At 37.4% G+C, this 26,303-nt stretch overlaps 1 protein-coding gene across 3 annotated transcripts in view; it reads left to right on the top strand.

Annotated features, from left to right (window-relative positions):
* The window catches only part of CTNNA3 (catenin alpha 3), a 1,771,160-nt gene that overhangs the window by 122,440 nt on the left and 1,622,417 nt on the right, over nucleotides 1-26,303 (top strand). For all 3 annotated transcript variants that reach the window (XM_017502077.2, XM_017502076.2, XM_017502078.2), the window contains one exon: nucleotides 20,173-20,292. In XM_017502077.2, the coding sequence (XP_017357566.1) occupies nucleotides 20,173-20,292 (120 nt within the window). The remainder of the gene's footprint in view (nucleotides 1-20,172; nucleotides 20,293-26,303) is intronic.

The raw sequence follows: 26,303 nt of genomic DNA, 5'->3' as shown, positions 1-26,303 counted from the left end.
TTTTTAAGATGAATTGTTTTATCATCAAACCTTATTTGTTTCCTTCAGCAGAAGATCGGACTGAATTTCTAATTTGCCATTATAAGAAATAGAAGTCCCCCAAATCATCTCTGTAAATCCTTTTTTATGCACTCTAGATTGTAGGTAACTTCCACAAAATGTTGAAATCAGTATCTTTAAATCAAAACAAACTCTCCAATGTGAACATTCCGTGATATAAATGGACAATTACATCCCTGGTTTAATGTCTAACATTATCTTACCTATCACAGTAGCCTTGTTGTGTCGTTAGTTCATATTGATTTTGAAAGCAGTTAAAACCTCCAAGTCGCTGAGCTCAAACTACTCCTAATCAAGGTCTTCCTCCTCTGATACTAGTTTTTTTTTTTTTTTTTTAATATGTAAAGGTAGAAGTTACATTTATATTCACTGAACTTTATCTTATTAATTCTGGCTTTTTGTTACAGTCCATCAAGATCCTTTGACTCTGGATTTTGTCTTCCTTTCCTAACCTGATATCATTTTCAAATTTATTCATGAAAAAATGTTTAATGACATGGAAAACAGTATTATATCTTTCTTTTAGATAATACCAATCAAATGTGAACACCCTTTGAGTAAGATTGTTGAAATGAGTTTCAAGCTTGCTTCATTGGACTGCTGTATAAACCATGCTTCTTTATTTCATCCTCAAGTACTTCTTGAAAGACCTTCTTGAAATCAAGATATATTACTTGTGGCATTGTGGATTTATCAGTCTAGTAATCTCCGTTATAAAGGAAATTAGTTTGGCATGACTTACTTCTTAATAGCCCAGTACGAGCACTAAGTGACCATCGCTTGCTTGCTTTTTTTTCTTTTTCTGGCCTTCATTGTTTTTAATTAGTCATAATCTACTTACCTATGATGCAAAGCTACTTGTTTGCTGGGATCTTCTTGCACTTAAGATCTCAATATAATTAAATACTCATTCTGTGTCCTATCATGTATAATGTTCCTCCCCAAATTTCTGCAAATTCTCTGGGAGCTCAAAATTTCTGCAAAATTTCAGGGTCAATTCTGGCTCCAAGCTTTTGCTTCCACTGAATTACTTTCATTTATGGATTGTCTTGCTATGTCTATTGTATATTATGTTCACCCAGAATCTGGAGTTGGCATTCCCCCTTTAAGCATAGACACACAGACACACACATTCTCCAACCCTACCAGAGTAGGGATGTCTATGAATATAGCAAACCTTACAGAAACTTACAGGAAAATGGAAGGGAGAGATTTCTATATTACAGCAATATATTCTAAGTGGCTCCAATTTGTAGAAATCTTCAAAATCTTATTTAGCAACTCCATCTATTTGTCTTTCCACATTCTTTCTCTCTAGCTAGTTTCCCTCACACTTCTAAATTCTTTTCATTGGAATGCAGTAAAGAATAGTTATCTCTCTACCACTGGACTTGGCCTCTGCTCACTTGTGCCGTTAGGATATCATTATCCACCTTAAATTACTCCTTCAGGTATTTTCCTCAGTATTAAGTAGTGCCCTTCCTAAGAAGAATTCTGCAGTCAGACACCACACTCCCCAATTCTACTTTATAATAATGTATTAATAGATTTTTGGTGGAAGGAGGATATCCACTTTAAAGATACAAATTTCTTCTGGACTTACACTTTTTTTTCCCCCCAGAACGGTGGGGGAAAAAACTGCCTTTTAATTTCTTGACCTTATTTTGCATGTAATGAAAAAAGGCCTGCCTTTCTTCTCCCATCTTTACTACTTCATGCAGGCTTCTGTACTTTTTTTTCTCTTCCTGACACTTATACAAGTTCCTCGTACATTTTGTGTTTTGTTTTGTTTTGTTTTTGGTTGTTGTTTGTTTATTTCATAGCATTAAAGAATTCCTCTGAGCTCACAATGTTTTTTTTTTTTTTTCCTTCTTATGACTTTTTCTACATATTTTTTCAACCCTGTTGAAGTATATTTCCTTTTAGATGTCAGATAAATTAGATGTTACTCTCTTTTAATAGCATGTATCTATATATTTCCTGATTTTATAAAGCTTTCTATTACACTGTACTCTTTGCACTGAGACTGCCCCAGGAGAAGCAATTACAATAGAACACTTACAAGGACATAGTCTGAGACAAGCAACTAGTTTAAATATGGGTTACTGAGCAACCCCGAAAGGGACAAGGACTGCCAAATTAAATAATCAAGGATTCTTGACATGGCACGTTTAAATGTGTCTAGTTCCTTAGGGAAATATGTGTGTTCTTTTGGGGAAAACAGGTCCAAATAAAAGGTAACAGGGGACAGAGGAAAAAAATGCTGATATTTCAATATTTCATTAATTGTAGAAACTTGGAAAGGTATTTTGGCTGTATTGTCACTATTGTTTATAACTTTTTTATAGGAATTTAAGTTAACATTTTTCTCTCTTTGATACTGTTCAAGTGTTTCAAACTTTTCTGTACTATTTGTACTTCTTAGAATTCCACATCGTGTTTTACTGACATCTGGATTTCTTTTTTCTTTTGAAACAGTTTTGCTCTTTTTGCACTGTGCAATGGCACAGTCTCGGATCACTGCAACCTCTGCCTCCTGAGTTCAAGTGATTGTCTTGCCTCAGCCTCCCAAGTAGCTGGGATTACAGGTGCACGCCACTGTGCCCAGCTAATTTTTGTATTTTTAGTTTTGCCGTGTTGGCCAGGCTGGTCTTGAACTCCTGACCTCAGGATTACAAGACCTGTAATCCCTCCCAAAGTGCTGGGATTACAGGTGTGAGCCACTGTGCTCAGCCTGGCATTTGGATTTCTAAGGGTCAATTTTATTTGGAAGAAATTAGGCTTGGTTAGCTTCTGTTTACTGGGTCAGGACAACGTGGGAAGAAAACATGACTTTTGGCAGCGTGGACGCCTTGCTTGCATCCTGGTTCTGTTGATGATTAGCTGGGTAATTTTGGGAAAGTTAAAAATCTGTGAGCTTTGGTTTCTTCTTCTGAGTTATGGGGAGAATAAAACTTATTATGAATACCTTGAAAGGGTCTTATGAAGATTGAACGATATATGATATAAATTACTTGGTGAGAACTGGTGTAAGTTCTCTTTCACCTTCTCTCCTTGTCCCATATTTCTCCACCATGGCATCTTGCTCCCACTTTTTGGCCCTTGGAGTGAAATGTTGGACTTATTCCTAAAAATGAAGGGAAATTTGACTGTTGAATTGAACGAACTTTTCCAACTTTTTCCATTTATCATACCGTAGTCAGGTTTTGCTTGTTGTTGGAATGTTGATCCCTTTGGATTAGGTAATAGACCAGTGTCTTACAGAAGATGGTTCCAGAATTTAATAACTTTTGTCAAATGTATATTTAACATTTGCTACATGATTTTTAAAATAATTTTTGGACAAACAATTATTCTATGATGAATATTTATATTGACAGAAAAATCATACTGTCATATTGGCGGCTGAGACTTTTTGAGGCCATCCTCTTTTTAAAAGGCACATATGTGCCAACAAAAAGATTTTCTAAAGGCTTTTATTATTGAAGATATCAGCAGCTGATTAAGGGAAAATTACTGTATAATTAAGAGCTGTTAGAAGCTATGTATATTTTGTGGAAGATCTTAGGCAAAATATGTAAAAGCATATTAAGATGTAAAGAAAAAGAGGAAGTCAACACTGATATTTAAGATATGCGTTAGTTTGTTTTCATGTTACTGATAAAGACATACTTGAGGCTTGACAATTTACGAAAGAAAGAGGTTTAATGGAATTAGAGTTCCACATAGCTGGGGAGGCTTCACAATCATGGCAGAAAGCAAGGAGGAGCAAGTCACATTTTATGTGGATGGTGGCAGGCAAAGAGAGAACTTGTGTAGGGAAACTCCTGTTTTTAAAATTGTCAGATCTTGTGAGACTTACTCACTATCATGAGAACAGTGCAGGAAAGACCTACCCCATAATTCAATCACCTCCCACCTGGTTTCTCCCATGACATGTGGGAATTGTGGGAGTTATAATTTAAGATGAGATTTGTGCAGAGACATGGCCAAACCATAGCATTCTGCCAGCTGGCACCTCCCAAATCTCATGTCCTCACTTCAAAGCCAATCATGCCTTCTCAACATTTCCCCAAAGTCTTAACTCATTTCAGCATTAACTCAGAAGTCCACAGTCCAACGTCTCACCTGAGACAAGGCAAGCCCCTTCTGCCTCTGAGCCTATAAAATCAAAGCAAGTTAGTTACTTCCTACATACAATGAGGGTATAGGCATTGGGTAAATACAACTGTTCCAAATGGGAGAAATTGGTCAAAACAAAGGGGCTACAGGCCCCATGCAAGTCTGAAATCCAGCAGGGCAGTCAAGTCCTAAAGCTCCAAAATGATCTTCTTTGATTCCATGTCTCACATCCAGATCATGCTGATTCAAGAGGTGAGTTCCCATGGTCTTGGGAAGCTCTGCCCCTGTGGCTTTGCAGGGCACAGTCCCCCTCCTGGCTGGGTTCATTGGCTGCCATTGAGTGTCTGTAGCTTTTCCAGGTGCATGGTGCAAGCTACCAGTGGATCTTTCATTCTGGGGTGGATCTGGAGGACAGTGGCCCTCTTCTCACAGTTCCACTAGGCAGTGCCTAGTGGGGGCTGTGTGGGGGCTCCAACCCCATATTTCCTTTCCACAGTGTCCTAGCAGAGGTTCTCCATGAGAGCTCTGCCCCTGCAGCAAACTTCTACCTGGACATCCAAGTGTTTCCATAAATTCTCTGAAACCTAGGTGGAGGTTCCCAAACCTCAGTTCTTGCCTTCTGTATACTTGCAGGCTCAACATCACATGGAAACTGCCAAGGCTTCAGAGGTTGCCTTCTGAAGCCATGGTTCTAGCTTGGCATCGGTCCCTTTCTGCCATGGCTGGAGCAGCTGGGACAAAGGACACCAAGTCCCTAGGCTGCACAGAGCACAGGGACCTTGGACCTGGACCATGAAACCACTTTTTCCTCTTAAGCTTCCTGGCCTGTAATGGGAGGAGCCACTGTGAAGATCTCTAATGTGTCCTGGAGACATTTTCCCCATTGTCTTGGGGATTAACATTTGGCTCCTCATTACTTATGCAAATTTCTGCAACTGGCTCGATTTTTTCCTCAGAAAATGTGATTTTCTTTTCTATCACATTGTCAGGCTGCAAGTTTTCCAAACTTTTATGCTCTGCTTCCCTTATGAAACTGAATGCCTTTAACAGTACCCAAGTCACTTATTGAATGCTTTGCTGCTTAGAAGTTTATTACACCAGATACTCTAAATCATCTCTCTCAAGTTAAAAGTTTCACAGACCTCAAGGGCAGGGGCAAAATGCTGCCAATCTCTTTGCTAAAACATAACAAGAGTCACTTTTGCTCCAGTTCCGATCAAGTTCCTTATTTCCACTCAGTGTGGGCTTTATTGCCCATATCACTATCAGCATTTTGGGCAGAGCCACTCAACTTCTTAGAGACTGACTTCTTGGTCTCTAAGTTCCAAACCTTCCCACATTTTGATTTCTTTTGAGCCCTCCAAATGGTTTCAACCCCTGCCTGTTACCCAGGTCCCAAGCTGCTTCCACATTTTCTGGTATCTACAGCAGCACTCCACTCTACTGGTACCAATTTACTATATTAGCCTGTTTTCATGCTGCTGATAAAGACATACCTGAGACTGAGCAATTTGCAAAAGAAAGAGGTTTAATGGGCTTACAGTTCCACATGGCTGGGGAGGTCTCATGATCATGGCAGAAGTCAAGGAGGAGCAAGTCATATCTTATGTGGATGGAGGCAGGCAAAGAGAGAGCTTGTGTAGGGAGACTCCTGTTTTTAAAACCATCAGATCTCGTGAGGCTCAATCATTACGAGAACAGTGCAGGAAAGACCTGCTCCCATAATTTATTCACCTCCCACTGGGTTCCTCCCATGACACGTGGGAATTGTGGGAGTTACAATTCAAGATGAGATTTGGGTGGGAACACAGCCAAACCATATCAAGATATAAGAGGAGAAATAAGAAATAGAGATAAATAGGGTATACTTGCTGGATTTGTCATGAATTTCCTATTGGAAATTTTAGGGAAGAAGAATTTTTTTCTTCAAAAATGTATATATTTTTAATTTTATTTTTAATTACTATAGATACATAATAGTTGTACTTATTTAGGGGGTATGTGTAATATTTTGATAAAAGCATGTAATGTATAATGATCAAATCAGAGTAACTGGAATAATGTGTAATATTTTGATAAAAGCATGTAATGTATAATGATCAAATCAGAGTAACTGGAATATCCATCACTGCAAGCATTTATCCTTTTTTGGTGTTAGGAACATTCTAATTCCACTCTTTTAGTTATTTTGAAATATGTGATAAATTATTGATTGTTAACTGTGGTCTTTCCCTTATGCTACCAAACACCAGATTTTCATCTATGTAACTTTGTTTTTATACCCATTAACCATCCCTTCTATATCCCCTATTTTGATAAGTAAAAATTATATATATTTATGGCCTATAACATGATGTTTAAATATATATATATACATTCTGGAATGGCTAACTCAAGCTATTTAGTATATGTGCATTACCTTGTATACTTATCACCTTTGTGATAGTGAGAACACATTCTAGCAATTTTCACATATATAATTTATTGGTATTAACTGTAGCCACCAGGATGTACAATAGATCTCTTGAGATTATTCTTCCTGTTTAATTGAAATTTTATGACGTTTGACCATGTAAATTTAAATTATGTAAAATTTTTATTTTTTAAGAAAGAATCAACATCTTTCCAGTTATCTCTGATTTGGTTAATTAATCACCTCAGCAAATGGTTTATTTTTTGTGTGCTTACTTTGTGGCAGTCACTATCACTCTAGTATGTGCTAGGGATTAAAATTTTTAAAAATACCATCATGATCCTGCTCTCCTGGAATTTACAGGCTAGATAAAAAATAAATTAACAATATGTTGTTATGGTAGAGGTTGGTACAAAGTGTTATGGAGGAGGGGTGGCTGGCAAGATATCCAAATAGGAAAAACTCTGGTCTGCAGCTCCCAGTGAGATCAACACAGAAGGTGGGTGATTTCTGTATTTCTAACTGAGGTACCCTGCTCATCTCACTGGGACGGAGTGGGTGCAACCCATGAAGTGAACTGAAGCAGGGTGGGATATTGCATCATCCAGGAAGTACAAGGGGTCAGGGAACTCCTTCCTCCAAGGGAAGCCATGAGAGACTGTGCCATGAGGAATGGTGCACTCCAGTCCAGATACTACACTTTTCCCATGGTCTTTGCAACCTGCAGACCGGGAGATTCCTTCAGGTGCCTATGCCACCAGGGCTTGGATTTCAAGCACAAAACTGGGCAGCCATTTGAACAGACACCGAGCTAGCTGCAGGAGTTTTTTTCATACCCCAGTGGCACCTAGAACCCTAGCAAGACATAACTGTTTACTCCCCTGGAAAGAGGGCTGAAGCCAGGGAGTCAAGTGGTCTAGCACAGCAGATTCCACCCCTATGGAGCCCAGCAAACAAAGATCCACTGGCTTGAAATTCTTGCTGCCAGCACAGCAGTCTGAAGTCGAACTGGGGTGCTTGAGCTTGGTGGGGGAGGGGAGTCCACCATTTCTGAGGCTTGAGTAGGCAGATTTACCCTCACAGTGTAAACAAAGCTGTGGGAAGTTCGAACTCGGTGGAGCCCACTGCAGCTCAGCAAAGATGTAGCCAAACTCCTTCTCTAGATTCCTCCTCTCTGGGTAGGGCATCTCTGAAAGGAAGGCAGCATCTCCAGTCAAGGGCTTATAGATAAAACTTCCATCTCTCTGAGGCAGAGCACCTGATGGAAGGGGCGGCTGTGGGCACACTGTCAGCAGACTTAAATGTTCTGGCCTGCTGGCCCTGAAGAGAGCAGTGGATCTCCCAATACAGTGCTTGAGCTCTGCTAAGAGACAGACTGTCTCCTCAAGTGGGTCCCTGATCCCCATGCCTCCTGACAGGGAGACACCTCCAAACAGTTGTCAACAGACATCTCATACAGGAGAGCTCTGGCTGGCATCTGGTGGGTGCCGCTCTGGGATGAAGCTTCCAAAGGAAGGAAAAGGCAGCAATCTTTGCTGTTCTGCAGCCTCCACTGGTGATACCCAGGCAAACAGGGTCTGGAGTAGATCTCCAGCAAACTCCAGCAGGCCTGCAGCAGAGGGACCTGAATGTTATAAGGAAAACTAACAGAAAGGAATACCATCAACATCAGCAAAAAGGATGCTCATTCAGAAACCCTAATTGAGGTTCACCAGCATCAAAGACCAAAAGTAGATAAATCCATGAAGATGGGGAGAAACAAGCGCAAAAAGTCTGAAAATTCCAAAAACCAGAGTGCCTCTTCTCCAAAGGATCACAACTCCTTGCTAGGAAGGGAACAAAACTGGATGAAGAACGAGTTGATGAATTGACAGAAGAAGGCTTCAGATGGTTGGTGATAACAAACTCCTTCAAGCTAAAGGAGCATGTTCTAACCCAATGCAAGGAAGCTAAGAACCGTGAAGAATGGTTGCAGGAATTGCTAACTAGAATAACCAGTTTAGAAGATAACATAAATCACCTAACAGAGCTAAAAAACATAGCATGAGAACTTTGTGAAACATACACAATTATCAATAGCAGAATTGATCAAGCAGAAGAAAAGATATCAGAGATTGAAGATCAACTTAATTAAATAAAGAGCGAAGACAAGATTAGAGAAAAAAGAATGAAAAGAAATGAACAAAGCCTCCAAGAAATATGGGACTATATGAAAAGACCAAATCTATGTTTGACTGGTGTGCCTGAAAGTGACAGGGGGAATGGAACCAACCTGGAAAACACTCTTCAGGATATTATCCAGGAGAACTTCTCCAACCTAGCAAGACAGGCCAAAATTCAAATTCAGAAAAACAGAGAGAACACCACAAAGATACTCCTTGAGAAGAGCAACCCCAAGACACATAATCTTCAGATCCACCAAGGCTGAAATGAAGGAAATATTGTTAAGGGCAGCCAACGAGAAAGGTCAGGTTACCCACAAAGGGAGGCCCATCAGACTAACAGCAGATCTCTCTGCCAAAACCCTAGAAGCCAGAAGAGAGTGGAGGCCAATATTCAACATTTTTAAAGTAAAGAATTTTCAACCCAGAATTTTATATCCAGCCAAATTAAGCTTCATAAGTGAAGGAGAAATAAAATCTTTTACAGACAAGCAAATGCTGTGAGATTTTGACGCCATTAGGCCTGCCTTAACAAGAGCTCCTGAAAGAAGCACTAAACATGGAAAGGAAAACTTGTATTAGCCACTCCAAAAAACATACCAAATTGTAAAGACCACTGATACTATGAAGAAACTGCATCAACCAGCAGGCAAAATAACCAGCTAACATCATAATGACAGGATCAAATTCACACATAACAATATTAACCTTAAATATAAATGGGCTAAATGCCCCAATTAAAAGACACAGACTGGCAAATTGGAAAAAGAGTCAAGACCCTTTGTTGTGCTGTATTCAGGAAACCCATCTCATGTGCAAAGGTACACATGGAGAAAGAGTTACCAAGCCAAATGGAAAGCCATAAAAAAGCAGGGTTTGCAATCCTAGTCTCTTATAAAACAGACTTTAAACCAACAAAGATAAAAAAGACAAAGAGCAGCAGTAGATAGTGGTAAAGGGATGAATACAACAAGAGGAGCTAACTAACCTAAATGTATATGCACAGTAAAGGAGCACCCAGATTCATAAAGCAAGTGCTTAGAGACCTACAAAGAGACTTAGACTCCCACACAATAATACTAGGAGACTTTAACACTCCACTGTCAATATTAGATCCAATGAGACAGAAAATTAACAAGGATATCCAGGAATTGAACTCAGCTCTGAACCAAGTGCACCTAATAGACATCTACAGAACTCTCCACCAAATCAACAAAATATACATTTTTCTCAGCACCACATTGCACTTATTCTAGAACTGACCACATAATTGGAAGAAAAACATTCTTCGGCAAATGCAGAAGAATGGAAATAATAACAAACAGTCTCTCTGATCACAGTGCAATCAAATTAGAACTCAGGATTAAGAAACTCACTCAAAACTGCATGACTACATGGCAACTGAACAACCTGCTCCTTAATGACTACTGGGTAAATAACAAAATTAAGGCAGAAATAAAGAAGTTCTTTGAAACCAATGAGAACAAAGACACAACATACCAGAATCTCTGGGACACAGCTAAAGCAGTTCTCAGAGGAAAATTTATAGCACCAAATGCCCACAGGAGAAAGTAGGAAAGATCTAAAATTGACCCCCTCACATCGCAATTAAAAGTGCTAGAGAAGCAGGAGCAAATACATTCAAAAGCTAGCAGAAAACAAGAAATAACTAAGATCAGAGCATAACTGAAGGAGATAGAGACGTGAAACACCCTTCAAAAAAATCAGTAAATCCAGGAGCTTGTTTTTTGAAAAGATTAACAAAATAGTCTGCTAGCCAGACTAATAAGAAAAGAGAGAAGAATCAAGTATACACAATAAAAAATGATACTGGGGAGATCGTCACTGATCCCACAGAAATACAGACTATCATCAGAGAATACTGTAGGCACCTCAAGGCAAATAAACTAGAAAATCTAGAAGAAATGGATAAATTCCTGGACGCATACACTTTCTCAAGACTAAACCAGAAAGAAGTCGAATCCCTGAATAGACCAATAACAAGTTCTGAAATTAAGGCAGTAATTAACAGCCTACCAACCAAAAAAAGCCCAGGATCAGATGGACTCACAGCCAAATTCTACCAGGGGTACAAAGAAGAACTGGTACCCTATCTTCTGCAACTATTCCAAACCATAGAAAGAGGACTTCTCCCTAACTCATTTTATGAGGCCAGCATCATCCTGATACCAAACCTGGCAGAGACACAACAAAAAAATTTCGTTCCAATATCCCTGATGAACATTGATGTGAAAATCCTCAATAAAATACTGGCAAACCGAATTCAGCAGCACAACAAAAAAGCTTTTTGATGTGCCGCTGAATTCGGTTTGCCAGTATTTACCATGATCAGGTTGACTTTATCCCTGGGATGCAAGGCTGAGTCAATATACGCAAATCAATAAATGTAATTCATCACATAAACAGAACCAATGACAAAACCACATGATTGTCTCAATAGATGCAGAAAAGGCCTTTGATAAAATTCAATACCTCTTCATGCTAAAAACTTTCAATAAACTAGGTACTGATGGAACATATCTCAAAATAATAACTATTTATGACAAACCTACAGCCAATATCATACTGAATGGGCAAAAGCTGGAAGTATTCCCTTTGAAAACAGGCACAAGACAAGGATGCCCTCTCTCACCACTCCTTTTCAACCTAGTATTGGAAGTTCTGGCCAGGGCAATCAGGCAAGAGAAGGAAATAAAGCGTGTTCAAGTAGGAAGAGAGGAAGTCAAATTGTCTCTGTTTGCAGATGACATGATTGTATATTTAGGAGACCCCGTCATCTCAGCCTCAAATCTCCTTAAGCTGATAAGCAACTTCAACAAAGTCTCATGATACAAAATCAATGTGCAAAACAATCACAAGCATTCCTATACACCAATAATAGACAAACAGAGAGCCAAATCATGAGTGAACTGCCATTCACAATTGCTACAAAGAGAATAAAATTCTTAGGAATACAACTTAGAAGGGATATGAAGGACCTCTTCAAGGAGAAATACAAATCACTGCCCAAGGAAATAAGAGAGGACACAAACAAATGGAAAAACATTCCATGCTCATGAATAGGAGGAATCAATCTTGTGAAAATGGCCATACAGCCCAAAGTAACTTATGGATTAATGCTATCCCCATCAAGCTACCATTGTCTTTCTTCACAGAAGTATAAAAAACTACTTTAAATTTCATATGGAACCAAAAAAGAGCCCATATAGCCAAGACAATCCTAAGCAAAAAGAACAAAGCTGGAGGCATTATGCTACCTGACTTTATACTACAAGGTGACAGTAAGCAAAACAGCATGGTATTGGTACCAAAACAGATATATAGACCAATGGACTCAAACAGAGGCCCACGAAATAACACTACACATTTACAACTATCTGATCTTTGACAAACCTGACAAAAACAAGCAATGGGGAAAGGATTACCTATTTAATAAACAATGTTGGGAAAACTGGCTAGCCATATGCAGAAAACAGAAACTGGACCCTTTCCTTATACCTTATGCAAAAATTAACTCAAGATGGATTAATACTTAAATGTAAGACATAAAACCATAAAAACTCTAGAAGCAAACATAGACAATACCGTTCAGGACATAGGCATGGGCAAAGACTTCATGACTAAAACACCAAAAGCAATGGCAACAAAAGCCAAAATTGACAGATGGGATCTAATTAAACTAAATAGCACAGCAAAAGAAAGAATCATCAGAGTGAACAGGCAACCTACAGAATGGGAGAAAATTTTTGCAATCTATCAATTTGACAAAAAACAAATATCCAGAATCTACAAAGAACTTGAACAAATTTACAAGAAAAAATAAAAGAAACAACCTGATCCAAAAGTGTGTGAAGGATGTGAACAGACACTTCTCAAAAGAAGACATTTATGTGTCCAACAAACATTTGAAAAAAGCTCATCATCACTGGCCATTAGAGAAATGCAAATCAAAACCACAATGAGATACCATCTCACGCCAGTTAAAATGGTGATCATTAAAGTCAGGAAACAACAGATGCTGTAGATGATATGGAGAAATAAGAACGCTTTTACACTGTTGTTGGGAGTGTAAATTAGTTCAACCACTGTGGAAGACAGTGTGGTGAGTCCTCAAGGATCTAGAACCAGAAATACCATTTGACCCAGCAATCCCATTACTGGTTATGTACCCAAAGGATTATAAATCATTCTACTATAAAGACACATGCACACATATGTTTGTTGCAACACTGTTCCCAATAGCAAAGACTTGGAACCAACCCAAATGCCCATCAGTGATAGACTGGATAAAGAAAACATGGCACATGTACACCATGGAATACTATACAGCCATAAAAAAGGATGAATCCTTTACAAATAAAAAATATAAACTTTGTTTCTCATCATGAGCTTCATCAAGTTGAAGATGCTTTGTAAATAATGATACCAGCCACTTAGTTTGTCCCTAAAGAGTCAAGTGTCCTGGAATTTAACCATGCCAATGCAGACTTTTTTACATTATTAACTGAAGAAATATGAGTGCCCTTTAAATATTTTTTGAGATTTGGAAACAAAAAGAAGTCAGAAGGAGCCAAACCAGGACTGTAAGTTGGATGCCTAATGATTCTCTGTTGAAACTTGCAAAATTGCCTTTGTTTGATGAGAGGAAGGAGCAGAATGAGCAGGAGCATTGGGATGCAGAGGGACTCTCTGGTGAAGCTTTTCCAGTGTTTTTCTGCTAAAGCTTTGGCTAGCTTTCTCAAAACACTCTCATAATAAACAGATACTATCATTCCATGGCCCTCCAGAAAATCAACAAGCAGAATTATTTGAGCATCTTAAAAAACTGTCACCATGACCTTTGCTCTTGACTGGCTTGCTTTTGCATTGACAGGACCACTCTCACCTCTCAGTAGATACTGCTTTGATTCTGCTCAGTCTTCAGGATCATTCTGGTAAATCCATGTTTCATCTTTTGTTACATTTCTCCAAAGGAATACTTAAGGAGCTTGATAAAATTGTTAAAACATTTCATTGAAAGCTCTGGTCTTATCTGCAACTGATCTGTGTGCAACAATTTTGGCACTCATCAAGGGGAAACTTTGCCCAACTTAAAATTTTCAGTCAGAATTGTGCAAGCTGAACCAGTTCAAATGTCTAAGTGTTGGTTATTGCTTCTGGTGTTAATTGTTGGTCCTCTTCAACTAGGGCACAAACAAGAGTAATTTTCTCCTTGCAAATTGATGTGGATAGTCTGCTGTTGTGGGTTTTGTCTTCAACATCTTGACCCTTCTCAAAATGGGTTATCCATTTGTAAACTGCTGATTTACTTGGGGGAATTGCCCATAGTGTTTTGTTTGTTTGTTTGTTCGAGATGGAGTCTTGCTCTGTCATCCAGGCTGGAGGGTAGTGGTGTGATCTCAACTCACTGCAACCTCTGCCTCTTGGACTCAGGCGATTCTCCTGCGTAAGCCTCCTGAGTAGCTGGGATTACAGGCGCATGCCACCACACATTTTTGTATCGTTAGTAGAGATGGGGTTTCACCATGTTGGCCAGGCTGGTCTTGAACTCCTGACCTCAAGTGATCCACCAGCATCGGCCTCCCCAAGTGCTGGGATGACAGGCTTGAGCTGCTATGCCTGGTCAAACTTTTCATAAAGCATTGATGATTTCATCATCTTTCCACCAAAGCCTTACCATAAATTTGTTGTTTCTCACAGTGTCAAGCCCAGTGCTTTGCACAGTGATGCTACTCTGGAAACAATTATTGAACAACTCTTTTGTTCAGTCCTTGTTCACTACTGAAAGGTGTCATGAGCTTAATGACAATGGTCTTTTCTATTTTATGGAACTTTTAAGTTTATAAAGTAGAACCAATAAAGCTAGATTGTAAAATCTGTTAGGGTAAGAGCTATTTCTCTTTTGTTTCCCTGTTTCTTACATGTCTGGTATGTTTCTCATTGACAAATATTTGTTGAATGAATGTCTTTCATTTTTCCTCAACTGATTTCACAACTGAATGAAGTAGGCAGGCAAAGACAATTTGTCCTGTGTTATAGATAACACAATAAAAAATTATAATAGTAATGACTTGTCCAAAGTGATGCAGTTAATAAATGCCATAGCCAGGACTTGAACCTCAGACTTCAAGACCAGTGTGACTTCTATGTAGAAATATTTATAATTTAGATCTTAAACCCAATTTTGTTCTATGTTCTTAATTTTTAAAATCATTTCTTACAGCAAAAAAATCATTTGAGATATGTATGCGATCTTTAATTTTCTGCTTCAGTTGTAAACTTCCGTTTAATGAGTGGTATTATCATCTTGTAAGTTCATTTGGAAAATATGTATTAAAGTCAATGGATTAAGTTCAGAAACATTAAATAATTTCTTTCTCTGTAATACTTTATTTTTCAGTGTTCTGTGGTTGCCATATTTAAGTAAGGTCGATTAGCCATTTCTTGTGCTTAAAACAATTTCTTTTTACTCTAAATGTTAATATTTATAGAGCATCAATATATTATTTTTTGACTATTCTTTCTTTCCGCTTTAATCTCCAGAATCTTTTGGCATGGTTTCAAACAGACGATTTAGGGACACTAAGATCATACTTGGTGATATAATGCTTTCCATCAGGCACTTATTGTATACCCTTTTGTACACATAATGCTGCAAGCATGGGATTTCTTTTTATGTTACAGGTAGCACTCAGCACCTTGTATAAATGCATGAAATATTAAAGAAGAAAAAATGATGACTGTGGAGCTGGCTCTTGTTTTGGAGCAATGCTACTTTATGTTTTTAACTTACGGGAATTAGTAGGCCGTTGGAGCTCTAGAGTTATTTGAATCAATCAATCTGATTACAAAAGGAAGCCAGGGCACTGGCAGTGAGGGTGAGGAAAACTTTATTTGCCAGATACTTGGCTGCATTTTTTTTCCTGCTGTTTCAGCCTATTTCTTCGTATCCTTCTCAAATTACTCCACGAAGCTACATAATTTACACAAACTCATTGGATGCATAATTTGTATAGAACATTGGCTTAGATTTATTTATATATGTATTGTCAGGAAAAAGGAGAACAAATGTATTTGGGAAAAGGGACTGCTGAGAGAAAGTAGGCATTTCCCTGTTACCTTTTCTATGCTTCTCTTTCTTGCAAAACAATTTATCAGCTGTTTGAATGTGAGATGAGCAATTATGGTTTCTGTTGTTTTATTTGGTGGATTACTATTATTATTTCTGAGCCGAAATAATTTGATGAGAAATGTTGACAATGCTTACTTTTCCAGCAAGTGTTGGGCTTAGGGATATTGTTTCCATCTACTCATTCTTATATTATATGCCCAAGGTTTGTTTTGGGTTTAGTCTAATTCACTGAGCTTTTTAAAGTTTGAGTTTGGTTTATAATGAATTAAGAAAAACACATGATAAATTTAAGTTTCAATAAGTTATTCTGGGGTTTTTTGATCATTTTAAATTCCCACTCAAAACTCTGAACAAGTAAAATCCAGGAATATTAAAAATCTCTTCAATTAATTGTGCTTCCTTTCCCAACTTGTTTCCAACTGGGAGATCATTTACTTGGAGAAATAATCAATATAAGAAAATTATCATGCACTGAACAAATACAGAAAATCTTGGAGGTTTGTTTCAATGATTAAGCATTGTGGCCTATTAGAAAAATCTTCAAGCCAAGTGAATGCTTTTTTTCTTCTGGTAAGATAATTACATATATATATATATATATATATATATATATATATAAATTTTATGTAATCTATATTCTATTTTTTATATTTATTATATATATATATATTATTGCACTTTAGGCTCTGGGGTACATGTGCAGAACATGCAGGATTGTTGCATAGGTACATACATGGCAATGTGGTTTGCTACCTCCATCACCCCGTCACCTATGTCTGGCATTTCTCCCCATGTTATCCCTCCCCAACCTCCCTAACCCCCGAAGTCCCTTCCCTATTCCCCCTCAACAGATGCTAGTGTGTGCTGCTCCTCTCCCTGTATCCTCTCCCTGTGTTCTCATTGTTCAACATCCGCCTATGAGTGAGAACATGAGGTGTTTGTTTTTCTGTTCTTGTGTCAGTTTGCTGAGAATGATGGTTTCCAGATTTGTCCATGTCCTTACAAAGGACACAAACTCATAGTTTTTTTATGGCTGCATAGTATTCCATGGGGTATATGTGCCACATTTTCCTTGTGGAGTCTGTCATCGATGGGCATTTGGGTTGGTTCCAGGTCTTTGCTATTGTAAACAGTGCCACAACGAGCATATGTGTGCATGTGTCTTTATAATAGAACAATTTATAATCCTTTGGATATATACCCAGTATCGGAATTGCTGGGTCAAATGAAATTTCTATTTCTAGGTCCTTGAGGAATTGCCACACTGTCTTCCACAATGGTTGAACTAATTTACACTCCCACCAATTGTGTAAAAGTGTTCCTATTTCTCCACATCCTCTCCAGCATGTTATTTCCAGATTTTTTAATGATCGACATTCTAACTGGTGTGAGATTGTATCTCAATGTGGTTTTGATTTGCATTTCTCTAATGACCAGTGATGATGAGCATTTTTTATATGTTGTTGGCCTCATAAATGTCTTCTTTTGAAAAGTGTCTGTTCATGTTCTTCACCCACTTTTGAATGGGTTTTTTTTTTGTTGTTGTTAATCTGTTTTAGTTCTTTGTAGATTCTGGATATTAGCCCTTTGTCAGATGGGTAGATTGCAAAATTTTTTTCCCATTCTGTTGGTTGCTGGTTCACTCTAATGATGGTTTGTAATTAAACTCCAGAGATTCTGTACAGCAAGTGAATGCTCTTTAAAGTCTAGACCTCAACCTAACTTTTATCTTCCATACCTCAGCATCATTTGCAAAGTAAGATTATTGCTTTTACTCTTTAGCATCTTTAAGTGTACATGTATGCAGATGGGTATGGGGTGTGTTTAATAGGGAGTTAAGCCAAAGCTACATCACGGGTTTCGTATGACCTCTCCTTGACAATTGTTGTTGTAAGCAAAAACTGCTTAACTAAATGAAATTATCATGGTTTTAGAGTGTTTTGAACTCTTTATTACTAATAAATTGAGGATATCATTCCTGATAACAAAAATTCAAGCCAAAATCTCCATATTATGCAAACTCTGACCCTTAGAACTTTTTTGTGATGATGTATTGTTATTGGATTTTCTCCATTTCTTCTTTGGCCGCGGACATATTACTTGGAAGTGTTGGTTTTCTGTGTTTACTATTTTGAACACTTTTTACAAGTGTGTTTGCTCTTAAGATTCCATTTGGAGTTCTATAAAGTTCACAGAGATAAATATGAAGAAGAAATATTTAAGAAGTAGAGCTAATTTTCCTAGGAAGACAAAGTGCAGGGGTTAAAACATGCTTTAGAGTTAAATGGATTTGTCAGTAAAATAACTTGTATTAATGAAATCATAGATAAAATTACTTAAATTTTTTAGAATCTTAGATATGGTTTTAGTTTGATTTGAACATAGAATAAACCAAGAAATGGGCAAGTCACAGAAATGATCATACAATATGATAAATATTTCACATAAAGGTCAATAAAGTTATGTTGAAAGGAACTTGTTTATTTTGTTACAAGTGGGGGAAAATGAACTGATTTTGGCTGTGTTTAAAGTGATGGGTGGAATTGGTGTCTATGTCAGACTCTGAAAAGACTTCCTGTCCTTTGGGGCCCAATTCAGATTCTCTTGGGTCTTCTATGTGGTCTGAGTCCCTCAGTCGGTATCAGTTTTTCTGAGTTTTCACCAATGTTACCTTTATCTTTTTTTTGCACTCTCTTTACTATTTTGCCTTGTGTTAGAGTTAAAGATGGAGTAGAAAGAACATGAATGTTGTAGTAAAACCCTGTTTAGTCAAACATTCTGAATCCCACTTTACTCAATTGTAGAATGAAAAGAAAAATAAGAACTCCTGTGGTTCTTGTGAAGATTAAATTTGAAAGCATAAAGTACCTGGGGCTGAGCAGGCACTCAGTAAATGTCATTGTCCATCTCATTTCCGAATTTCATGTCTAGTTTCTCAATGGTCTAAGTTCCTTCAGGGAAGGAAATGTCTTTTATAGTCATAGGGCCTTGTGCATAGTAGGTACTAAATGAGTACGTGTTGAGTTTAATTTACTGTCCTGCCATGGAAGCTTAGCACTGTTATTTCCCATTTATTTCCCCTCTGTCACCTTGGATTGAGATAAACATGTTGCTCTCATGAAATTAAGGATTTAATTCAGTAGAATGCCATTTTAATATGACTTATTTCATAGAGTTTGATATAGTAAGGGTCAAATCATTTCCCTGGAAATTTAATTATTCTATAAAATCTTATTAGCTTGTCTCATGGCATCATAGTCATGGTGGAGTTCTGGTTTGTTTAAGATAGTGAAGTCTCTATCTGTAGAAATCTGTCTAATGATACAGACTGAGAATATGGAAAATAAATGACATAAAGAGAGAGCAAATGCAAATGTCTTGCTAATTACATTACTTGACATTTTCAATCACTAACCCTCCAAAGTATGTTCTAATTTACTAAAATAAACCAAGAATCCAATTTCTTGTGAGCTTCCTTTGCTTAATTAATTAATAGTAGCAGACTGTGATTCATTGCAATTTTTCACCTTTGTATTTATCTAGGATCTGATTTAAAGAGAATGGGAGCATTCTGATTCAGCAGAACTGATCAGAACTCTCTTTCTGATCATAACTCATCTGTTCGTAGCTCATCTGTGTTATAGAGCAGAAATGAATAAATGTTTGCTGAACATACCACTTACGCTTTGATCATCAAAATGTTAAGTTTTTCTTCCTTCTCAAAATACAAGCTCTGAAAGATCTTCCTTGCTGAAGTCTGTTGGGTGACCTATTCTGCATAGATGTTTTTCTAGAGGCAAGCCAGATCATATATCATTATAGCAAAATATCATGTAAGCAACTACTTTTTCAAAAATTTGTTTGTTTCCATGATTGAAATGTAACACTTTTTAATGCTTCCTCATTATGATTTGAAATTATACATGCACTGTACTCTTTTATTAAAATTTAAAAGCAGAAGTGTATCCTAAAAGATGAAGTTTTTCTTTTTTTTTTTTTTAAATGAAGTATGCTCTTTTGTTAGAATGAGGACTAAACCAGGCTTCTCATTTCTGCAATAATCTTGGTTATACTTAGAATATGATTTATAACTCTTTATAAGTATCCCTAATTTTTCATTAAACAATAATTAGCCAGCATTTGTTACCATTGTATTATGAATGGGAGAAACTGAGGCTCATTATCGACTCTGTGTTATCAAGTTGAGAATTTGAGAAAAATATGCTGCTATCCTAATGACCTGCTTTTGTTTTCAATTTCAGTTTCAAAGGACATTTGAGTCTCTCAAAAATGTTGCCAACAAATCTGACCTCCAGAAAACCTACCAGAAGCTTGGGAAGGAGTTGGAAAATTTGGATTATTTAGCCTTCAAACGTCAGCAGGTAGGATTCAGAGCTCTCCTTGGTGGAGGAGATGAACACTTTAGGCTTCCTGCTATCCTGCCTGTCACAGGTGCAGGTGGGTCCTAGGGAACTTATCTTCTAATGGTTAGAGTAGAAATAGGTTGTGCTGTGCTGATCTGCTGTGTTCATACGGCTTCCCACAGTGTTCAATGCGGTCCTTGCTTTTAGATGTGTACTTTAGGGGTTTCCACATGTGTCCTTATGCCTCTCTTAAGGAAAATTCCTGCTGGTTTGTGAAGATCCAGCTATCCTTTGACTAGGGATGCTTCAGCGGCATAAAGGGAATCTCTATAATGGCTTGGCCAGATGGCTTTTATATTTGACCCGGGGAGAAAAGTCACCTGAAGACCAAGATAAGGTTGAGGGTGTACATGCAACATTAAGGAAAATAGTCATAAATATGCCAAAATATAAACTGGTTTTTAGTTTTCTTTGATCTTTGAAGATGAGTAAAAAATTTGCTAAGTGTGGAACTTGAAGGAAAATTTACTTTTCAGATGCAAGTTTTTTATTGCCTCCTTTTGTAGGCCCTGAGATAAATAGAGAGCTAAAATAAACATTTATAGGGTTTGTTTTAGAATTGGTATTTTATAACCTAATATCCATCATGATTAAATGCTGCGTTTTGCACTACTCTTCCTAGGCTGGATCCGCTCCAGTTTCTTCACAGCCACTAGGTGTCAGCATTGTCAAGCTTTTACTTCCTCAAAGGTTTATTCCCATCAGAATAGCCAGTTAAACGTTTAAATTAAGTTGCATGAAATTCGGGAATGTGCTCAATGATGGATAGCGTCTAGAAAAATGACTAAATGTCTGACTTGCATGGCCAGGCATCGAGTCGATCACTTGAGAGACTTTCCTCTTAGTATAGCAAAGGGTGTGACATTTTTGCTATTGCCTAATTCACAAGTTTTAGATCCTTTTGGTTACAGGTTTTCAAAGAAGGATTTTCTATATTTAGCTAAATCTCATTAAGTCAACATGATATGGTCAAAAATTATTGGGTGAAAAAGAGAATTGTGTTCTAGGTATTGTTCTATCACGGATGTTACATGAACGTTTAACCTTTCTGTGGCCCTATTTTCCTAGGGGTTATATTTGTTTTATAGAATGTTCCAGGGCAAATACATTATTTTCGCACATACTTTAATTTTCATGAAAAAGGATACAGTATCCATTTAAGTTTTGTTTTTTAAAAAAATTAATGATAGTTTAAATATTAGCACTTGATGGTTACTGTTACTGCAAGAAACTCAGAGGATGCTACTAAGCATTCACACCAGAGTCACTCCTCTGACTTATGCAATTTTTAGTACAGTTTCGTTTTCAAAACCATATTTTACCATGGAGGGGTATTTGAGCTGGCAGGCAGTAGTCACTGTATCCTTTCTGATTAACACATTTTCAGTGATTGTATTCTTTTATTAGCTAATTGTGAATTTGGAAGAAGGTAAATGCCTCAAGGGCAGAAGGATAGAGCTCTGGGAGAATGTCATGGAGGATAGATGGGTAAATTATATGTGCATGAAGGAAAGAGCACATGGAGTGTGTGTGTGTGCATGTATAAATCATCTATACTGTTTATTAAATGAAAAGAATATGCCACATTGTATGATTTAAACATTTATGAATGAAGTCTTTAAATGCTTATAACAGTGCGGTGGGGTGGCTTTTATTAGCACCATTTTACAGATGAGAGAACTGTTAAGAAAGTTAAGTAACATGCCTAAGGTCATGGAGCTAATAAGGCATGAAACTGGGCTTCAAATCTAAGTTAAGTCTGACTGCAAACCTGGAGTGTTGTGTCTTGTTGATGGGCAGGGTCAAAGGGTCAGAACGTTAGCGCTTCTCTAGCTTGGTGGGATTTATCTTTTATCTCTCATTCCATTCCTTTAAAGCTCCAAAACCTGATTAAGTGCACACTAGAAAGTGTTTTTCTTCTAATGGAAAAGATTCAGGTCTCTATAAAACTGCTAATTTAGCAAGAAAGTTTTCTCTTTATAAGGCTGTATTCTTGGTGTTAGAGAATTAGTCATGGTTTGTTCTCTGGTCTAACCATATTATCATTCTGCATTGGGACAGAACATAAGCTCCATAAGGACAGGGCCTTGTCTGTCACCTTTAATGCTGTGTGCTCTCCAGTGCTCACAACTGTATCTGACTCATGGCAAATGCTCAGTAAATATTATTGGTGGTTGTGTTGCTGTGAACAAAGAACCATGCCAAAAGGTTTGACCTCAGATTATAGGCAATTAAAATCATTGTGTTTTGCTACACATTTAAAATTCAAAACAGCATAAGCCTTTGGTTTCCTGGATACCAAGGGAGGAGAGATTGTACCTTGCCCTATGTATTATTGAGGTTTTCTCCTAACATTTTATTATTCTATCTATTTTGTTTTAAACAATCAGAAACTGCTAGTATTAATTCTGAACTATGGATGCCCAATGAATTGACTATAATTATTTTATTGGAGTCATTCATTAGGTTTTATTTTCTGTTCCCTTCTATGATATTTTTGACATAATTTGTGAGAGATTTCTTTCTCAGCACCAGGTAGACTACTGGAGTACATAACTCCATTCTCTCACCTCTGTTTTTCTGAGGTTTAATGTGCTTTCTTTCCCAAGTTTCTGAACTTAGTATTTATTTAAAAGAGTGAGTGCCAGTGCATCAGCTTTGCTGGGTCGGGGCACAAACATCTCTACATTTTCCTACTTTCAAAAAGACAAATGTTGAAATAGCTTTGATTGGAAAAGATGAGAGAGGAGGCTGTGATAGGTAAGGTGGTGGGTTTATGGGAATGAGTCAGCTGGAAGTAAATGGATGACAAAGCAGGATTAACTGGAGAACCTGGAGACTCTTTTGGTTCTTACTATCGAAAGGCAGATACAGTCTTGGAGTTTATCTGTTTGGACTGCTTGGTTTTCATCGTCCTAGTTGGTGTGACATAGGAATGGTAATAGCAAGTTCCAGCTATTATATCGATCCCAGATTCATGTATTAATTTGAGTGCTTATAAATTGAGAGATTTCCTTAGAGCTTTCATTTTGTGGAGTAAAACTAAATAAGGTTTGATAATAAAATAAGGTAGACTAATGTAATTCATTCCTCTCTTTATCTACCCTTAAAACTTATAATAACATTATGAAACACATCCATTTCTAGAGGCTTCTGAAGTCTTTTGAAATAAATTAAAGTTGACATTATTGAGTTGAACATTATATAGACTAAAGCATATTTGCACATTGATATGAAAATATGAAAAATTAAAATATTTTAGACCTACATCCATGTTGGAACATATCACATATCTGATTCTTGTCTCTCTGATCATGACATGCTTTTCTTGCCTTCTGACCTTTGCACAAAGTTTATATAATTTGGCATTTAGAATACACAGCCCCTTTCTTTTTATGTACTTATATGATTCTTTAAAGTCAAATGAAGTCTAGCCTCCCTCCTAACACCTCATCCTGTGACGTCTAGTCAATATGTTCACGTTTCACTCTTTGCCATTCTTAGCTTTTATCTGTGTCTTACAATTTAGCATCTGATTGATAATATACTCATTGAGAATCCAGATAGTACAGTGATTAGAGTATGAGCTTTGTAGTTACCCAAACCTGGTTAGGCTGTTTGTTCTGGGCACCTGAGTTTCCTTTTAAAAAAAAATCAGGAAAATAATCCCTAACTTAAACAGCTTGCTTTGAGTAAACAATACATCAAGTATAAAGTAAGTCCTATAAAATATGTATAAAGGACTTAACATGGCACCTGACATCCCTTTAGTATAACTGGTAGCTATTGTAATGTTTCTTGTTATTCTCATAAGCCATTTTCTTAAATGGGTTGTAAGTTCCATAAGGATATGGATGTGTTCTTTATTTTGTATACTTCTGTGCTGCACATAGGGTCCAGCACTGTTCTGAACATATGGCATAGAATGTTTTTGGACATACATAGTCTAGCAGTTGGTGATCTATTTAACAAAAAGAACATGTTGACACCTCTCAGGAAGGGAGCTGCAACATTTGGTTGTAATATGTTTCTAAGGTGGTATCTCTTGATGGGCATTTAAAGTCCTGAGGACTTGTGCTATGACAAACACAGATCACAAGTAGGGGCAGGGGAAGTAGAAGGATGTAGGTCCAGTGTTCTAGGTAAAGTCCAACTCAGGTTAATAATTACATTCTATATGCCCAAACCTCCCTTATGCTTCTAGGTAGTGTTGAGCACAACATGGTACTTCGTTAGTGATGATACTTAGAAGTAGACAACTGCTTTTCTTTCTTTTACTAAATTGGGTGTGTGCCCCCTTTTAGAGAATTCCAAAGCCAGAAGGGTACATAATACCTGTAGGATAAAAATTGAATTTAAACAGACTTTTATATAAAAGAAAAAAAATAGAAATAAGTTAGATGAAATTTATTTGATAAAAATGACTTTGGGTTAATACTCTTCAATTGAAAAATAAAATTCTCCTTGTTATCTCTTATCTTTTTCATGATAACCATCCTAACAGGTGTGCACGACAAGAGATAACAGGAGTCAGTGATGATGTGGAGAAAAAGGAAACCTACATTGTTGGGGTTATAAATAGGTATGGTCATTTTGGAAAAAGTACAGAGGTTGCTCAAAAAATGTAAAATAGAGCTATCACAAGACCAGCCAGTCTTACTTCTGGTTATATATCCAAAGAAAATGGGATCAGCACCTTGAAGAGATAGCTACACTCCAATGCTCACTGAAGCATTATTCACAGCAGCCAAGAAATGGAAACAGCCTAAGTGTCTATTAACAGGTGAATAAAGAAAATGTGGTATACATATATGCAATGAAATATTATTTAGCCTTAAAAAGGAAGGAAATCCTGCCTTTGGGATAATGTGGTTGAATGTGGAAGACATTTTGCTAAGTAAAATAATGCAGACAGAGAAAAATACATACTGTATGGTCTTACTTACATGTGGAATCTAAAAAAGTCAAAATCAGAGAAGCAGAGAGTAGAGGGGTGGTTTCCAGGGGCTGGTGGGTGGAGGAAATTAGTAGATATTGATCAAAGGGTACACATTTTCACTTATAAGATGAACAAGTCCTGGGGACCTAATAAACAGCGTGAGTGATGATAGATGTGTTAATTTGATTGTTGTAATCATTATGCAATGTGTATACATATTTCAAATCATCTTGTTGCACACCTTTAATATAGTCAGTCTTTTTTCCCCATTGTTATAATTTTTTAAAATTATATTTTAAGTTCTGGGGGTACAGGTGCAGATTGTGCAGGCTTGTTGCATAGATATATATGTGCCATGGTGGTGGTTTGCTGCATCCATTGCCCAGCCATCTACATTAGGTATTTCTCCTAATGCTATCCCTCCCCTAGCTCCCCACCCCCTGCTATTCTCCCTAGTCCTCCACCCCCCAGGCCCCAGTGTGTGATGTTCCCCTCCCTGTGTCTGTGTGTTCTCATTGTTCAACACCCACTTATGAGTGATAACATGCAGTGTTTAGTTTTCTGTTCTTCTGTCAGTTTGCTGAGAATGATGGTTTCCAGCTTCATCCATGTCCCTGCAAAGGACATGAACTCCTCCTTTCTTATCACTGCATGGTATTTCATGGTGTATATGTGCTACGTTTTCTTTATCTACTCTATCATTGAATGGGCATTTGTGTTGGTTCCAGGTCTTTGCTATATAAACAGTGCTGCAATAAACATATGTGTACACGTGTCTTTATAATAGAACGGTTTTATAATTCTTTGGGTATATATCCAGTAATGGGATTGCTGGGTCAAATGATATTTCTATTTCTAGATCCTTGAGGAATCACCATACTGCCTTCCACAATGGTTGAATTAATTTACACTCCCACCAACAGTGTAAAAGCGTTCCTGTTTCTCCACATCCTCTCCAGCATTTGTTGTCTTCTGATTTTTCAATGATCACCATTCTAACTGGTATGAGGTGGTATCTCAATGTAGTTTT

The sequence above is a fragment of the Cebus imitator genome, unplaced genomic scaffold, assembly GCF_001604975.1.
Source record: "Cebus imitator isolate Cc_AM_T3 unplaced genomic scaffold, Cebus_imitator-1.0 Scaffold290, whole genome shotgun sequence".
NCBI classification, from domain to species: Eukaryota; Metazoa; Chordata; class Mammalia; order Primates; family Cebidae; genus Cebus; species Cebus imitator.
This window is presented reverse-complemented; position numbering and strand designations above follow the sequence as displayed.